At 42.7% G+C, this 16079-nt stretch overlaps 1 protein-coding gene across 2 annotated transcripts; it reads right to left on the bottom strand.

Moving 5' to 3' along the window:
* Window positions 1–243: 243 nt before the first annotated feature.
* On the bottom strand, window positions 244–13762 carry wdr81 (WD repeat domain 81). Of its 2 annotated transcripts, none has more exons than XM_029171293.3 (12): window positions 13518–13762; window positions 12133–12613; window positions 7914–11458; window positions 7735–7842; window positions 7415–7611; window positions 6493–6674; window positions 5812–5977; window positions 5370–5535; window positions 4517–5284; window positions 4273–4418; window positions 3985–4167; window positions 244–1709 (listed from the first exon to the last, which is right to left on the bottom strand). In XM_029171293.3, exons 2-12 carry the CDS (start codon window positions 12510–12512, stop codon window positions 1383–1385), a joined length of 6168 nt encoding a protein of 2055 aa, XP_029027126.1. In that variant the 5' UTR covers window positions 12513–12613; window positions 13518–13762; the 3' UTR covers window positions 244–1382. The 2 variants fall into 2 exon arrangements, with proteins under 2 accessions (XP_029027126.1, XP_029027127.1); XM_029171294.2 differs by lacking the exon at window positions 13518–13762 and adding an exon at window positions 13364–13511.
* Between the last annotated feature and the right edge of the window lie 2317 nt (window positions 13763–16079).

Below are 16079 nucleotides of genomic sequence, written 5' to 3'. Positions count from 1 at the left end.
TCAGCTAGTTTAGTCTCACCACTAAGCAACTGTGATATCTTCTAGGTCACACGACAGTCATCTACAAACACAAGAGGGGACTTTGTCCAATTTGTCCAATCCAAAGCTAAGACTGGATGGGAAACCAGGGAGACCTGATGAATCCAGGTGAATCACAACCAGAGAACAGCAAAAACCAGGGACAGTGTATGGAAGAAAGAGAAGAAGCAAAGGGACAGTTTTATAAAATGACAGTAGTCAGAATAAATAAAGGGAAATGCTTTAATAGTTTGAATGCAAATGGGCTGTATCCTCAGGTTTTATTTTAAACAAAATTGTGCTGAAGTTACACAACAAAATGTGTACCTGTATTAATGTGCATCACATTTTTTATTTATTTCAACGTTTCTTGGCATTTTCTCAACGTCTTTAAATGCAGTTACATAGAAATGTTAAAATACAAAACTCTTAACCTTGGCGTTGACTGTTCTTCCATTTTGTGGTCAGAAGTTTGAAAAGTTACGAGCGTAACAAGTAACACCTGCTAAAAGAATCTCCCAGGATGATGCTGCTACAAGTTCTGAAGAGAGTCCCCACACACAGTTTTAGAAAAGCCCAAAGCAGCGTCAAGTAATTAATTAGTGAATAAACACATTCACCTATAAAATCTGTATGAGAATCCATGTTACAATTCAGGCCATACATGGTAAAGCTGAAAGAAGGCTGTGCGTCAGTAAATCTCTAAGTGATGACAACTTACTGTTCATGTCTTCAGTCTGTGAAGATGCACCAAGACTGGTGTCACAACAATGTATTTTTATTTATGTATAGACAATGAATGAAAAAGAAGTAATGCTAACCCAAATAAACAGTTTGAGCTACAAATACTGCATAGTTTAATCAGTGCATTTGGATACATATGTATTCTACCATCGAGAGAAACAAAAGGTGAGGTCAATGTATTTTTGGTGTTATGTATCTATTTGGAAAGTGTAAACACTACATGAGAACCAGGTTTGGCTCCACCTTCCTGAGCACATCTTCTAATTCATTCTTTTTAAGAGAATAACTGACCTAGTGAAGATAGGAATTTCCCACTATAGACTGTCTATACATGTATAGGTAGTAAAAAAAATACATAGGTACATGATATATGTAAGTAGTGTGGCACACATTTCTTGTCCTTTAAATTCAGTGCCGAACTTAAGAGTAGCTTGACTCCGTATCTATGAAGCGTTTTTCACTGCCTCTTGTTGTGCTGCAATTTAGAGAAGTGAACAATCTGAACAGTACAAGTGACATAAAGCAAAGGAGGCGACGCCGAGAAAGAAACCTTTGCATGTGCCTTTAAAATTAGAAACGCTTACAGTTGGCAGTAAGACTGTTTAGTAACGCTGTGAGGCCTAAGCTAATAACCTAATGGCACCGTTTTCAGAGCCCAGCAGCAGAAGCCTTTTAGTGGGTAGGATGGCCAGGCTGGTAAGAGTCCCGCGGAAGTTCTCCGAGCTCAGCTTGGTGCTGCTGATGGGGCTCAGCGAGATGTCGGCCATGGAGTACACCCCGATCTTGTTAGCCACCGTTCCGGTTACAATCTCTGAACCGTAGAGGTCAAAGGCATGGATGGGGTCTGACTGCGACTTGTACTGGCGCACAAACTTGTTTTCCAGGTCTTTCCACACAGTCAGTGTGTAGTCAGTTGAGGAGCTAATGACCAAGTTTCCCTCTGCAGCCTAAAAATTAGAGAAGACACACCAAATGTAAAGTTTGCAGATTTTTTAAAACAGTTTTATCTTATAAATTGTCTTTCCAGTACTTTCAGTTAGAATGCATCTGTGATAACGGTTAGTTATCACAGTTAGAATGTATCTGTGATAATGGAAATAAACTAATTAGCCAAGAGACAGTGGCTTCCCTCACCTTACACATTATCAGTCCCTCACATGACACTAAACCCACCGTGACCTGACCCAAAGCATGGACTTTGGAAGCGTTCTACAGGCACCCTGTGCTATCTGGTAACTGGATGGTACCAATGGATCCCTTGGTCCTGAAGGCTTGAAGCTACAACGGCAGTACATCATTACATTCAGACTCTGTGACCGGTTTATGGTTTGTCCTACCAATGCAGGCTCATAAAAGCCTGAACTTTGTCTAAGCCATTCACCTTACATCTAACACACTGACAAAAGGACAAAAACAGACTGTTCACTTCATTCGATCATATCCTTGACATGCACTGTTGTAAGAATCTAACTTACCTTTATTTTATTTATATGTGAGGGGATAAATATGTGGTGATTGTAATATGTAGATCGGGCAACAGTGTACAGTCCGATGTCTTAGTCCTTACTAGCCCCATACGAACCAGATCCCAAACGTAATATAACATATGTTTGCCTAGCTGTGTTCTTTTAGCTACACTTTTGCAACCTTAGTAGCGAACAAGGTGAATTTGTTTTGGTTTTTTTTTACTTACAGTCCTATTAGAATTACTTTAAATTACCACTTTCTATTTAATATCCTAACTAGAAAAGGGACTGATACACACAAGAATTAAGGAGCAGTCTGAGTAATATGAATGTGCCAATGGGAATCCTGGTGGGCTTTCTAATGAGTAACCCGTGTCCATGTTTGCTTTTAAAACTAGAGACACAATCCTTGACCTAAATTGGGGTTAAATAAAGTTTGCTCATCCTTGCATTCTGTTGACAACACATTTGCTCAGTACATCTTTCACCATCTGTGTACCGCTGCCTACCAGAATTGTCAGAATAAAAGCCACTTGGCGGATCATCTTAACTATTGTAGCTATCAGTTAAGTACTGAAGAGCCACATCTACAGACTTTTCTACAATGTGTAATATGGATTCAACGTACAGTACAATTAGTGTCAACAATTGTCTGGTAGATGCAGCCACACAATGGCCTCATACCTGGAGCACATTATTAAATTGTAACTATTCATCTACATGTTAAAAGGTGCATAAAATAACTTATTTCTCCTCTTTGTATTGACAATAGCCACTATTTTTGTGCCAATACTTTAAAAACAGCTATTATTACATAAACACAAACACTGTTCAGCCTGGTTCAAATGCTGCAACCTAAATAACAAATAAACAGATATTTACAGTATGATAGTAATGTCTGTAACTGAAAACATGCTGAAAAAAGAAATTGTCACTGTGTTTGGGAACAAGTTCATCTGCCAGAGTGCAAGTTTGGCAAACAGAAAAAAGAGGAGGCGGCCCATCTATGCGACAGACTGCACGACCTGTATTCCCAGGCCCACGTCTTCTGCAAACAACATTGCATTGTTGCAAACAACGAATCCCACACGTGAGCAAAATATTGTGAAACCCAAAGGCACACACACACGCACGCACACGCAGTAATATTAATGTTCGGGGGAAGAAACTGAAGAAACATAGATGACGTTTCTTCAGTTCATTTCAGTTGGTTATACACCTAGACATTGAAAGATCACAGTGTCTGTGAGGTCGTTCAAATGGTCTCATGTAGAATTGCATTTACAGAGTATTCACAGAACCAGTAACCTGTCGATTACACTCTTGTCAATGTCAGCCATGGATTCGTGTAATCCAAAAGGGAAATAAACAATCCTCAGGTGAACGACAAGCCTGCCTCCAGGTATTCATTACTACCACACAGACTTGATGCAATGTCAAGCTTGGGCAGTAGCAAACACCCCAAGACTCTCCTTCTCACTTTCAAAAACATAGAACAGCTCTGATGCAACCACAAATACCTCCCAGCGGAAGGATTCATGCTGTATGGGAAAATTCAGACTGGCTGACTGTATTATTGTGTGACGTGACCAGGTGAGTTATGTGAATTTTGCTACTATTTATACTTATAGTATGTTTTGTTACGTAGGAGAACTGTGCAAACGCACACACACACACACACACACACACACACACACACACACACACACACACACACACACACACACACACACACACACACACACAGGTACTGTACCTTCATTTGGAGGATATCTCCTTCATGCGCTGGCCAACCCTTGAGAATAAGTCCTGTCCGTACGTCTAGCAGAACAATGAAGCCAGATGAGAAACCAGCAGCCACTGTGCGCCCTGAAGGGCTCACTGCCAGGTACCGGATGAGGCCAGCACTCAAATTGTTGTAGGCCAGACGAAATTCATGCTGGTGATGCAAGAAATTTATCACTGTCAGGAGTAGCTCTATTTGACAGAAGTGGTAAAAGGTGCTTTATAAAATTAAGCTGAACAAGTCAAATTGCTGCCGTACCTGTAATCCTGGTTTGCGAGGGTCAATGAAGCGAAGCACAGAATCGGCGCTGCCAAACACGACGCTGCAGTGTGGAGCTGGCATGGTGGCGACAGCTGTAATGGGATTCTTTCCATCCACGGCTTCATAGGAGCGGATCTGCTTGCCTAAGCCAATCAGACAGAATGTGGAGCGTTACATAGAAGAATACCAAGTGAAATAATAAGCCCAATATATATTCTAATCATAAGCAGATCTCCTTAACCTGTATACTGGTTCCACAGGTGCACGGTCCCATCACAGCTCACTACCTCCAATGAAGCCTCAAGCTGTCCAACATAAAAGATAGACTTTCTATGCTCACTATATGTCAGCCTGGGCTCCACCTCCTGGGTTCCATCACCATGATTATATAGTGGCCATAGTTTCACAGTCTTGTCTTTGCTACCAGAAAGGAAATAATCCTCTCCGGCGAGTGGTGCCAAACACTTTGTAGTGCCGGAATGACCCAGGAAGCTCTGCAGGCGGATCTGGTGAAAGTGGAAATGGGGATCTTGTTGGTTGAGACCAATTTCATACTGCCAGTAGGCCAGCCAGTTCCCCTGGAGGGACCGGCTGCTGCGTGGGAGCTCCTGCTTCAGGGCACTGTCCTCTGGGGTGGGACCCGTTACCCAGGAGGAGGAAAAAGAAGTTATGCCCGTAGAAGGAGAGGTGTAAGTGGACATTGTAGTCATAATGGCGGCAGTATGGCGTCCCTCGTAATCGGTGTCTCTGGACACTTGGATACGGTTTCCTACCAGGTGGCTTCCGAATGTGCCTGATTCAGGGAGGGAGTCCGCCAGTGGCATGAAGCTACTTGAAGGTGTAGGTAGAGGGCTACCACCAAAGCTTCTGCCGAAACCAGAAGAAAGACCAATGGAAGATGTAGGTAGCTTTGTCTTCTGACTCCCTTGGCTCACACTCTGATGGTAGGATTGGGCCAACTGCCAGACAGTGTCATGGTTGGGAACCAGTTTCCGTATTGCCACGTCACCTACACATAGAAATCCAACACTAGTTCGTAACACAGTAGTGCAACAGATTATGCTGCTGTCTTCCTGATGGACAGCATATCCTACCTATGAGGCAGTAGAATGGGATGTAGGACGCATGGGCCATCTCAGAGTTAAAGACAGTCTGAAGCTCCTCCAACACACCCAATTCGTAGGTCACATTTGACTCTTCAGTTGTACAAACATCCACCATCGTGACTTCTCCTACAACTCTGCGAGGGGCATTCTCCAGCTACAACAGAGACAAAGATCAAGCCTTCAATGTAATTTCAGTGTTCACAAATAAATGTTCTCTCTTCATTTCCCATTCCACAAAAAAATTAGATGCCAGGTTCGTCCTACTTTCACTGCCATTAATCTTTTCTGCCTTGATGTTAATTGTTTTTCCCATCAACGTCTGTGACAGATCTGCTCTGTGTAATAATTATAGACATATTCTTGAGATGACACCTGTCAGTCTTTAAGCATTGTATCTGTGTGTTTGTGTGCGTGTGTAAAGGGATTGTACCTGGAGCTGCAGAGAATGCAGCAGGGAGAAAACCGCAAAGAAGCGATGCAAAGTATCAGCCATGTGCTGCTGCACCATTTCCCTCCCGATGCGCAGACAGATGAGAGCCATGAGGCTGAGGGTCTTGATACAGACGGCAGTGCGTGTCTGCACCCCGCTGGGGAACCTGAGTACAGCAGGATGAGCACAATCACACAGGCACATTTTCTCATCACACTACTTCAACACAAACCTGTGTTGAAGTGAATTTTAGACTTCAAACTATATGAACAGTTAAAAGCATGTCACACACTTAACAAGGTAAACAATCTTCACTACTTTACAGTGAGATTGCTGTTGCAACATGCTGTGATTAAATTATTGAGTCCTCAGGCACCGTTACTTTGTGATGCCTCTGTATACAGCATCACCTGTAAGTATGGCTATAGAGTGTAACTTTGGAAAGTTACAAGAAAAGTTCTTGTTTTAGTAAGCGCTACAGCTTTTATACTAAGAATCAAATGAGAGATACTGAAACTGACATTACTAATTCAACTAATGTCAGTCATACTAATAGCTTGTACACAGGTGAACAGAGGCCCATTGACAGCAAGCCGTCCTACTAAACAAGTTTGCTTTTATCTAATATAAATAAAGTGACACCAAACGAAGAATGCACGTTGAGAAAAGAGTGTTATTTACCCCATGCGAGGAGTGGTTAGCAGGTCAAGAAGTGGAAGCAGCACATCCTGATTGATCTTCATAAGCATGTCCATTAGAGTGGTATCAGAGAGGAAGACTATTATCTTCTGTGTAAGTGCAACCGCTCCAAGCAGACTTGCCTCTTTACGCGTGTTGAGACGCTGTGATGAAGGTGGAGAAACCTGGAAACAAAAAACAATTGTGAAATCAATCATCAATCTGATTAGTGCTTGTACACAAATCTCATAACTTCTCTGCTTTTTACTTTGGCCCAACACCCACTAAAATGCAAATTAGTAACAACTAAAAGCAAACAAATCTGTGGACACAAACTAGCTTTTGTGACATAGAATACATAGAACAAAGAACATCACTGTGTTGATGGGCAGGGGGCAGTTACTGGAGCTGGGTGTCTTAGGCTGAAGATCATGTCATCTGATTTTCAGCCATATGTTTTGGAAACTTAAAGGAAGAGAAAGGCTGAGCTGTCACTGTGACTACCTGGTGGTGGGTTGGATTCTCTGACGGAGGAAAACGCTAGACTGACTCAGCAGGACCAAAGGTATTGTGAGGACCTGTTGGAAACATCTGCCTGAACCCCATCAGAGGAAGAGTCAACTTCAACCTCCGAGAGAGCTTAAAAACATTCCAAGAGAGGCTGGAAAGGGTCTTCGCAATCCCACTGGCATGCTTTTCGTTGAGGAAGCAGAGGCATGGGAGCCTGAGGCGGACTCACCAAACTCCCAAACTGAGGTTACAGGAGTGGTTTGGAGGGAAATCTGGGGTTCTCCTATTAGACTGCTGCCCCCACAATCAAGCCTGAGATAAGTGGCTTGATGAATGAAGAGGTAAGGATTTGTAAATCCATACCTCTAAATAAAGGCATTTCTTGGATTCATATGTACAAGTGACATTTTCTTACCAGATATCCTATATAAGGAAGGTACTGGTAGGTGAGTACAGGCTCTCCATAAAGTTGTGCTATGTAAATGAGACAATCCAACACAGGCCCAGCTGTCTGGTCACCAACCACAGGCTTCTTCTCATACACACTGCCCAGTCCTACACTCTCTATAGTGCTCTCCTCAGAAGGGACCACAAAGCGATGGTTATTAGGTCCTGCAAAGGGAGACAATGAGAAGGGTTCAGGGCGAGGAAAACACAAGCATTAACACGAGTGTGGTGAGAAAATACAATTTAGGAGTTAGGCAAGAAAATTTTGGGTGTTCTAAACTTACTTACCAATGTAACAATTTGTAAGCAGACGCAGTAAATTTCTGGCTACATATCGAGACGTCACCGTTGGCCCAAGCTTTGCCGACAGCCATCTAACAGTTTTGCAGACTGTATCTGAGAGACGCAGAGAGGTGGTTCAAAAATATGAATGGTATGGTTTCCATAAACCTACAACATTCACTCACCTAAAAGAATCTTTTGCTCTTTTTCCTCAGAGTCTTCTGTTAGATCACTGTCATCTTCCTCCTCCTGTTCTCCCACAATCCCATTCTTGCTCTCTTCCAGTGTCATTCCATTGACAAAGTCAGCCTTCAGAGTGGAAGCTTCAGGGCAGCTAGATAGAGTGAGTGCCATGTTGGGTAAACTACAGTCAGGTGTGCCCTCTTTCCCATAATTTGTCTCAGTCACCTCATCTTCCTCAAACTCTTTTCCCTCTTCACCCTCACTGGCTTGTTTTAGGTCTTGACTGCTGTCAGCCGATTTAAGACTGGCTCGGTCCCGCATTGAGTCCCCGTCACCCAGAGAGAGTTCACTTGTGCTGCTCTTGTCACTTAACTTTCCTACACTTACTGATTCCTGGTCTTCATCTTTGGATGCAGAGTTCTGGCTCTGCTGCTTTCCAGAAGCCCCCGCTCCACTGTTGACATAAAACCCATTCTGAAAATACTCTGTCTCTGACAGAAACACTTGGTCACTCAGACTTATGCCGGAGGAGTAATCAACTAACCCTGTATCCCCCATAACCCCAACCCCTCCACTGGCTCCACCACTACTTCCCATATTCCCACTAACAGACCCAGATGATGACCGCACATCCCCACAGTGGTAGTCGTCTTCCTCTTCCTCTCCTAGATTACATGTGCCACCCCTTATCCCTTTACATGTTTCCCCTTCTGAACCTGAGCTTTCAAAGCCAGTGATGACCTGCAGCACATGGGGGAGTAGGCTGGATAGAAATGCTTGCAAACCAAGTCTCACTATGAGCTGCAAAATAAAGCAGTCAGTGTAGAGATAGAAACGCCCACGAAGGCAGTGAGGGTTTTCATATACATTGATCAATGGCTTTAATAAATACTTGTTTGCATTTCTGGGACCGAGCACCCTTGAGATGGGCTCAAAAAGGTACCAAGCAGCATAAACAGCAGTAGACTCCTCAAGCATGAGGGCCAAAATGAAGGGCAGGAGAATTTCAAGGCCTTCAGCTGTGATATTACCACGTAGCAGTGTCTCAAGCTCTTGCCACAGTTGAAACACAACATCTCTTCCTTGATGGCTGCCCGGTTTCTCAATTGTGGTATGATAGGAAAAGATAAAATGATGAAGTGCTGCAAAATATGAAGGGAATGGAAGGGGTGTGATGACTGAGTTCAAAAACTGGGAAGGGTTTGGGGGAGGGAGACCATCACAAATGGGGTCATACTTGAAAAGAAGTGGGCTTGGGTCATCTGGCATTTCCCTGTGTTCTACTCCAGAGTGCTTCTCTATCAGCAGCAGTGTTTCGAGGGCATGATGCAAAGACAGTGGCACATCACGAAGGCCAGCAGTGCATAACTTCATTACAGCTTGGAAACGCTGTCTGAGAGGGGTGCCTGGTTTCAGTCCTCTCAGTTTGGATGAGAAGAATATCTCAGCAATGAGGATGCCAAACGCCTGCATATCTCTTTGGTAGAGCTGAGTAACAGAGGGTAGAGTTTCAGCTAACACGTCATCTCTAATGCAGTCACTGTGTCCTCCAGGGTGCCAAACCTCAGCACGCAGACTCTTAACAAGGAAATTGTTCATCTTCTCCAGCTCTTCCAAGGGCTGCAATGGACTGAAACCTTCAGGTAAGATTATCTTGAACTCCTCCGCATTGTTGGTGACCACACTTCCCTCTCCAGGCTTTTTGTTTGTTGGCCCACTTTTTTGTAACATGCCACTGCGTAAACCTGGGCCTATACCACTTGGGAAGTCACCTGTGAATGAGCTTGGGGATTGAGACACAGTAAGTGCTGTGTGTTCTCCTCCCATCTTCACTCCACATGTGGTGGTGGTTGGAAGTGGCACAGAGCAGGACGTGGAGTTAGACGTGCCACTGGACGCTAATGAGTCCAAAGCCTCCATTCCTTGTTCAAGCTCTTCGTCTCTGTCTACCATTGTCCAGGCAGCGGACTCACACCCCGTGGACTCTGGCACCATTCCATCCACAGCGTCAGCCATGGGGTCAATTTGAGGAACATGTAAAGGCACATTAAGAGCAGCAAGACCAAGAAAAGGAGGTTCAGTTGGAGCATACTGAGAAGAAGATAAGCGGGGGGGGTGGGGTTGGTCAAATAGCTGGACTACACCGTACGTCGTCAGATTGGTGTGGTTGTCCACTAGATGCAGGCACACATTCTTAGCTTTGACAGCTTCTTTACCAGACAGCTTATAACCAAATGTGAGGTCTATCCAGTAATGCAAATGCTGGGACACCTCTCTGCTCTCCAGAAGACGCCGGTGGACCTCAATGAACTCCTCACATGACTTGCACCAGGAAGGCACATCCAGGTCTGGCATGTCAGGATGAATGGAGTGGAAAATTGAGGGGTCTGTGTAAAACTCTGGTATGCATTCATCGGGGGTCCAACTCTGCATGCGCTCCATACTGGCTGGATATTCATTTGGCTCCCACTGGGATCTAACATGGCTGCATAGCACCGTTTTGGGTGTCTGCCGAGCTTTGTAGACATAGTAGGTAATGTCCGAAAGGACATCTGATATGTGATGAGGGACATGGAGGTGCTCAGATTGCCCAGCACCACCAGCACCAACAGACCCACTAAGATCTCCACTTACTACGCCAACACCACTACTGGCTGCTGCCGCCAAAGCCTGCTTGGTCATCTCATATGTAAAGTCTAGCTGTTTGTCCCCCTTGTTGAGCCTGAACTTGGACCTCCTGAGGTCCCGGAATTTTCCAAACGGCACAGTGAAATCCACCACCCATGGCAAAACTGGGTGGTAATTAGGGTCTCCTTCCCGACGTCCTGCTAACCTGTTCAGTTCCATCAAGTAGTCAAAGTTACTGACTCGGCCATGAACCCAGTCGAGAACAAGTGTCTTGAGGTCGCCAAAGCAGTCTCTACAAAGTCTTTTGTTCTCTTGGCTCACACAAGCACTGTGCTTTGGCAGGACACTTTTTGGTACTTGTCTGCTATTGACATCATTGTCTACATCCCTCTCTGTTCCCAGTTTCTCATAGTGAGCTAGGTTGAGCTTAAGGTGGATACAGAGCTGCTCATCCACTGCTATGTCCTGCAATGAGAGCTCACCACAAGACAAACCTGCTACATGACATGCCTGCAGAGCAATTAGTAATTGGTAGAGAATGAACAACACTTTGGCATGACTGTTAGCAAGCTTGGCAGGACTGAAGGAGACTATATCAAGAAGTGAATACTGAGTATAAGGTAGAATCACATATAACATATCTGCAGTCTCTAGCAGACACTCAGCCAGCAGAACATTAGGACACAGCTGGTCTGACTGGGACTTGGGTAAAAAGGATGAAGTGAGTGGCAAGAAGTTTTCTTTCTCCTTCTCTCTGGCTGGAGAAAGAGATGGGGACACTCGGTCAGATGAGATGAATGTAGTATGGAATAGCTTCTGCAGTGCATGACGCACTGAATCTACCGCTGCAACATGCATCTGCTCCGCTGCCCCTGCATATGGTTGCACAAGATTGTGATGTGCTTCGTGCCATAAGTTCCTGGAAAAAAGATAAAAAGCTAATGTATCACCAAACTTATAAATTATATGCAATTTCTGCCTTTTAAAAGCCATAGTCAGGCATTTCTAATGTTAATAATTAAGAGTAATCAATTAAGTGATCCCACTAACACTGAATAAAGAACTTTGTCCTAGACATGGCAGGCACAACTGCAAAAGGCAAATCAAATCTTTTCAGATTTCAACCATTATTTTTGTTTAAAAGATTGCGGTTGCAATTACGTGCAACATATACTTGCAACATATGTGTGTGTGTGTGTGTGTGTGTGTGTGTGTGTGTGTGTGTGTGTGTGTGTGTGTGTGTGTATATATATACATACACACACATATATATACACATACATGTGTGTGTGTGTGTGTGTGTATATATAAATATACATACATACACATACATATATACATACATACATATATATATACATATATTTTTTGTTTGTTTGTAGTTATTGTTACAACTTAATTTTCTATTTTTCCCACTGATTGACTACAAAATGTTTGCAATACAGCAAACATTAAATTTGAGAAATTAATGTTCACAGTTAGTAATTTAACAGTGAATTCTTAACTGAGTAAGAGATCATACATTACTTTAAGCCTTAATCTAAATGTTTAGTAAAAACAATAGCAACTATAACATTATAGTATATACTGTACCTGACATTCTGCTGTGACACACACTGCATGGTTTTAATATAAGACTCCAGTGAGGTGAACTCCATTTGTTGATGGCACGGGTCTCTAGCTAATCTGTAGTTCATCTTGCTCTTCCTCAGACCCTGAATGCACACCCGCGTCCAGCCGGGAGGCAACTTCGCCTGGCAGCAGTGAAGGTAGGTCCGAATCTCGGTTTCACTGATGCTGTCGAAGCGAGCACAACGCATGATTCTCCTCTCTCGCAAGCCCATCACCCAGCGCGTGGGAACAAGTGCAACAAGCTCCAGGGGCCGTGGGCCTGCACCCTGCTGTCGCCGGTCCACCCCCAAGTCTTTTTCAACTGCGTGCATCAACCAATCCATGTCTGGTAAGAGTTGCATACCGATCGGCTGTGGTCACGTCACTGTCACCCACTGGGGCTGATGTTCAGAGATCCATGGAGGGACAGTGTCTCCTCTACTGCCAATGCTGCCGAGTAACTCTATGAAAAAAATAATAAATGGGCACATAATTAAAACAGTATAATGGGTAGTGGTTCTGCATTAAGAGGACTGAGAAATTTTATTGGCGAAATACTAAAATAGTAGATTTGCTAAATGCACGACTACTTTTCTCTCACATGACCTGCATCTACCACATCAGATCCACAGTACTGCAGCCTGGTGCTAAATATACTAAAATGCATGATGTTAATTAATATTCACTGACTCTGACAAAATGCACAACTCATCATATCAGATCTTATAATCTTTACCTGTAGTAAACGTACAGTTTTAAGTTCGTATAGCGTTGACGTTAGCTAAGCTGCTAGCTTCCCAATAGCAGAGAACATTTTTAATACTTATTCCAACACTGTGTTTGGTGAGCTAAACGACTAACAGCTGCCTTTAAACAAACATCAGTTCTTCAAATTAAGCCATAAAGAAAAAAAGCCTTAAAATATGCCTTTCCCATAGCTTTAATACGCCATAATAATACAGGCTAATTTAAAGTACAACTATGACTAGAATAAACTAACAACCACCGTTACTTTCAAATATTTTCTTATTCTATTTCTTCATATAATTAATGTTATAACGCAAGTATATAAGTCAAGTACGTTGGGAACTAGCACAACTAATGCTAACATCTTTCAGACCATCTACGATTAGGGAAGTACCGTCAGAGCCAACTTAAAGCTAACAGTTAGCGTAACAAGGAAGCTAACATAAAACACTGTTAAGTGTCTCACCGAACAAAGCAAAAATCCTGCTTTCCCGGATGTTTCTAAGATGGGTGGCTCAAATCCAAAGGGTCGTCGCTGTTCCATGTAACCCCACCGTAATTACAGGACAACAGACAAGCATCAAGAACTGCGCTTAGTTACCGTTACATGTTTAGCTTACCTCTCGCCACTTGTAGAGGTTGACAGCTAGCTAGCGTTAAGCCGAGGGGGCACCTCCGCTTTCACGCATGATGAGCTTGTAACACATTAACTTTTAAAAAACGATACAACGCCGCGGGATGACATATGTCTGCCCCATCGCCTGGTGTCTCCAGATGCGTGTCAGGTCCCAGTCAGCCGACGCTGTTGTGTTCCGGGCTAGTTGGAGCCATGTTTCAGAGCGACGCCTCACGTGACACAACACCAGCTCCAGCTCATGTGATCTGTGCTGCTGCCCTGCAGCGGCAGAACGCGCATCCGGTAAACCGCAACAATCCTTTGTATTTACTTAGACTCCGACTAGAAGCACAGATCAGTTATGTTGCTGTAATGATCTTAGTTGTAAAAACACCGACATGTCTTCGTTGTCACACTTTCTATGCAAAATATTGTTTCACTGACAAAACCCGCAACGTTTAGAAATTTAGATATGCTTTTATTGTGAAGTACAAAATCTCGAGAGTCTGACGACCAAAGTTTATTGTGTAGCACGATCGTGCGTTTTTGCTCATGTACTTTAGATGAAATTGCGTCCGCATTAGATGAAGAGCCCTGATCTGATATTGTTGCTGCAGATACACACATTTACTGTCGTTTTCTGAATGACATGAAATTATAGTTATCTCCAGAAAGTGGCGCTGTCCCTGTTTTTTCCACCGAATAACCCTTCAGCACCAATAAGGTATATACTACGCACATTTACAGTCATCTGCTGCTTTGTTTTCTTTTACTAACTCTAACCTTGACTCATGTCTCAGAGAGGAATATTGTATCAGCGTCCATGTCTGCTATGAGTGTACTTTGATACAATGTTATAATGTCATAATGTTAATAACAGGTGGCTGGTAGTCAAAAACTGATTGACTTGCACAACACCAAAATTTGTGCATGTTTGATATCTTTTTAACATTAAGAGTTGTGGTCATAACCCTGCACTTAATCTGGCCCTTTTTTACTGAGAATAACAAAATGCTTTATTTTAGAATATGTAGAACATGAGTGAATATTTACCATTAAATGAAAATGAACCTTAAATCAAATAAACTGAGAAGAATACATGTAAATGTTTCTCATTGTGCAGTGTTCTTTTCTTATTGCGAGTTCTGCCGTTGTCAGCGAATGGTTGCTTCTATGAATGAATGGTGCTAAAGTTCACTTTAGTGTTTTACTATGCAAACTTTTATGAGTTGATAATTTGAAAGGAAGGAACCAAAACTGGTGAAAGTGAATTAGGCCCCTCATTGTGAAAAAGGATTGTTCTGGTGATGAAACTGTGCACGTGTTCAAAATCAGATTTAAAAAAAAAAGAATTTATAGGCACGAATGTTGAAATCCCACACTGGGTTGTAAACTCATAATTATAGGCACGCAAATTAAAAGCTTCTCTCATCTCAGCATACCACCAATGCAGCATAATTATTGTCAGCACTTTTACAGAAAACACACAGCCAAAGAACATGACATTCCTTGGCTCAGCGTTTCATGTTCTCCTTGTAGCCGGTCTCTTAGCAGTAGTTAGTGGAACTGCCAAAATGTGTTTTATGTCCCAGAGAACAGTATCAGTTAAAGCACTCGCAGTGAGAACCCCCAACTAAAAAAAGTGACACGGTGATGCAGACTCTACTGCAGCCTTTGTACACTGGGACTGTCTCACATCACACTAATGCAAACGTAACTCTTACACATTCAAGCTCAGTGGTCACTTACAACACTACACTATGAATTGATAAATTAAAGGAGTGGTAAAGTTATTGCTTCTAATAGTCTTGTTAGTAGTAAAAACTCTGTCTAGTTTTAACCACATCACCTTTTGACAAATCATTTCACTCCTACTGAAATTTTTTTGTGTTCTGAGTTCAGTTTGGTAGAAGGTGAGTCACCATGTCTTTGTCGTTAAAGTAGCCAGTGTAATATAAGTGGTCTACAATATTTAATACACTGCATATTTGGTACACCTGTTCTTATGTGAATCCTCAAAACACTTTGTTACAAGTTCTACAACAAATTTGTGTTTAGATACAATCCAATTAGGACCACACAGACACAAACACTGTTTTTCTCCCTCTGTACACAAATACAATAATTTTAAAATGTAGAACATACTGTATAATGAGAGTACAGTTGAGACTGTTAGGTTTGCTTGATGCTGCTGCTTTGTTTGTGAGTCTTCAGTCTTGTCTTCAGTAAGTCACAATAGACTCACCTGCAGTAAATACATGCACATAGTTATGTTTTCAGCACCAACCACACAACCACAGAACAATATTACCTGATTATTCTGTAGTTTAAGCACAATCTGGCCCATAACCCACTTATAGTACTCTAAATAATTTCATTTTAATTGCAGCACTGTGAACCTGCAATAGTTAACAAATGAAAATCCCTTTAGCAGTTTAATGACCTGCTCTTGAATGTAATTGAAGCAGACAATTTCACGCTGATTGTTGTGGGTGATTCAGATATTGGAGAAAGGCTGTGGAGGCAGAGAAGTGTTTTTGACGAAAGTATTCAGGTCAGTACAAAC

The sequence above is a fragment of the Betta splendens genome, chromosome 13, assembly GCF_900634795.4.
Source record: "Betta splendens chromosome 13, fBetSpl5.4, whole genome shotgun sequence".
In the NCBI taxonomy this organism is placed as follows: domain Eukaryota; kingdom Metazoa; phylum Chordata; class Actinopteri; order Anabantiformes; family Osphronemidae; genus Betta; species Betta splendens.
This window is presented reverse-complemented; position numbering and strand designations above follow the sequence as displayed.

What these genes read in the sequence shown, in the direction of transcription:
- wdr81 (XM_029171293.3), bottom strand. Translation starts at nt 12,512, where the DNA reads ATGCAACTCTTACCAGACATGGATTGGTTGATGCACGCAGTTGAAAAA. An exon ending in CTAACCACTCCTCGCATGGG is followed by an intron (nt 5,978 to 6,492) that starts GTAAATAACACT and finishes TGCTGTACTCAG; the next exon opens with GTTCCCCAGCGGGGTGCAGA. An exon ending in TGCATTCTCTGCAGCTCCAG is followed by an intron (nt 5,536 to 5,811) that starts GTACAATCCCTT and finishes TCTCTGTTGTAG; the next exon opens with CTGGAGAATGCCCCTCGCAG.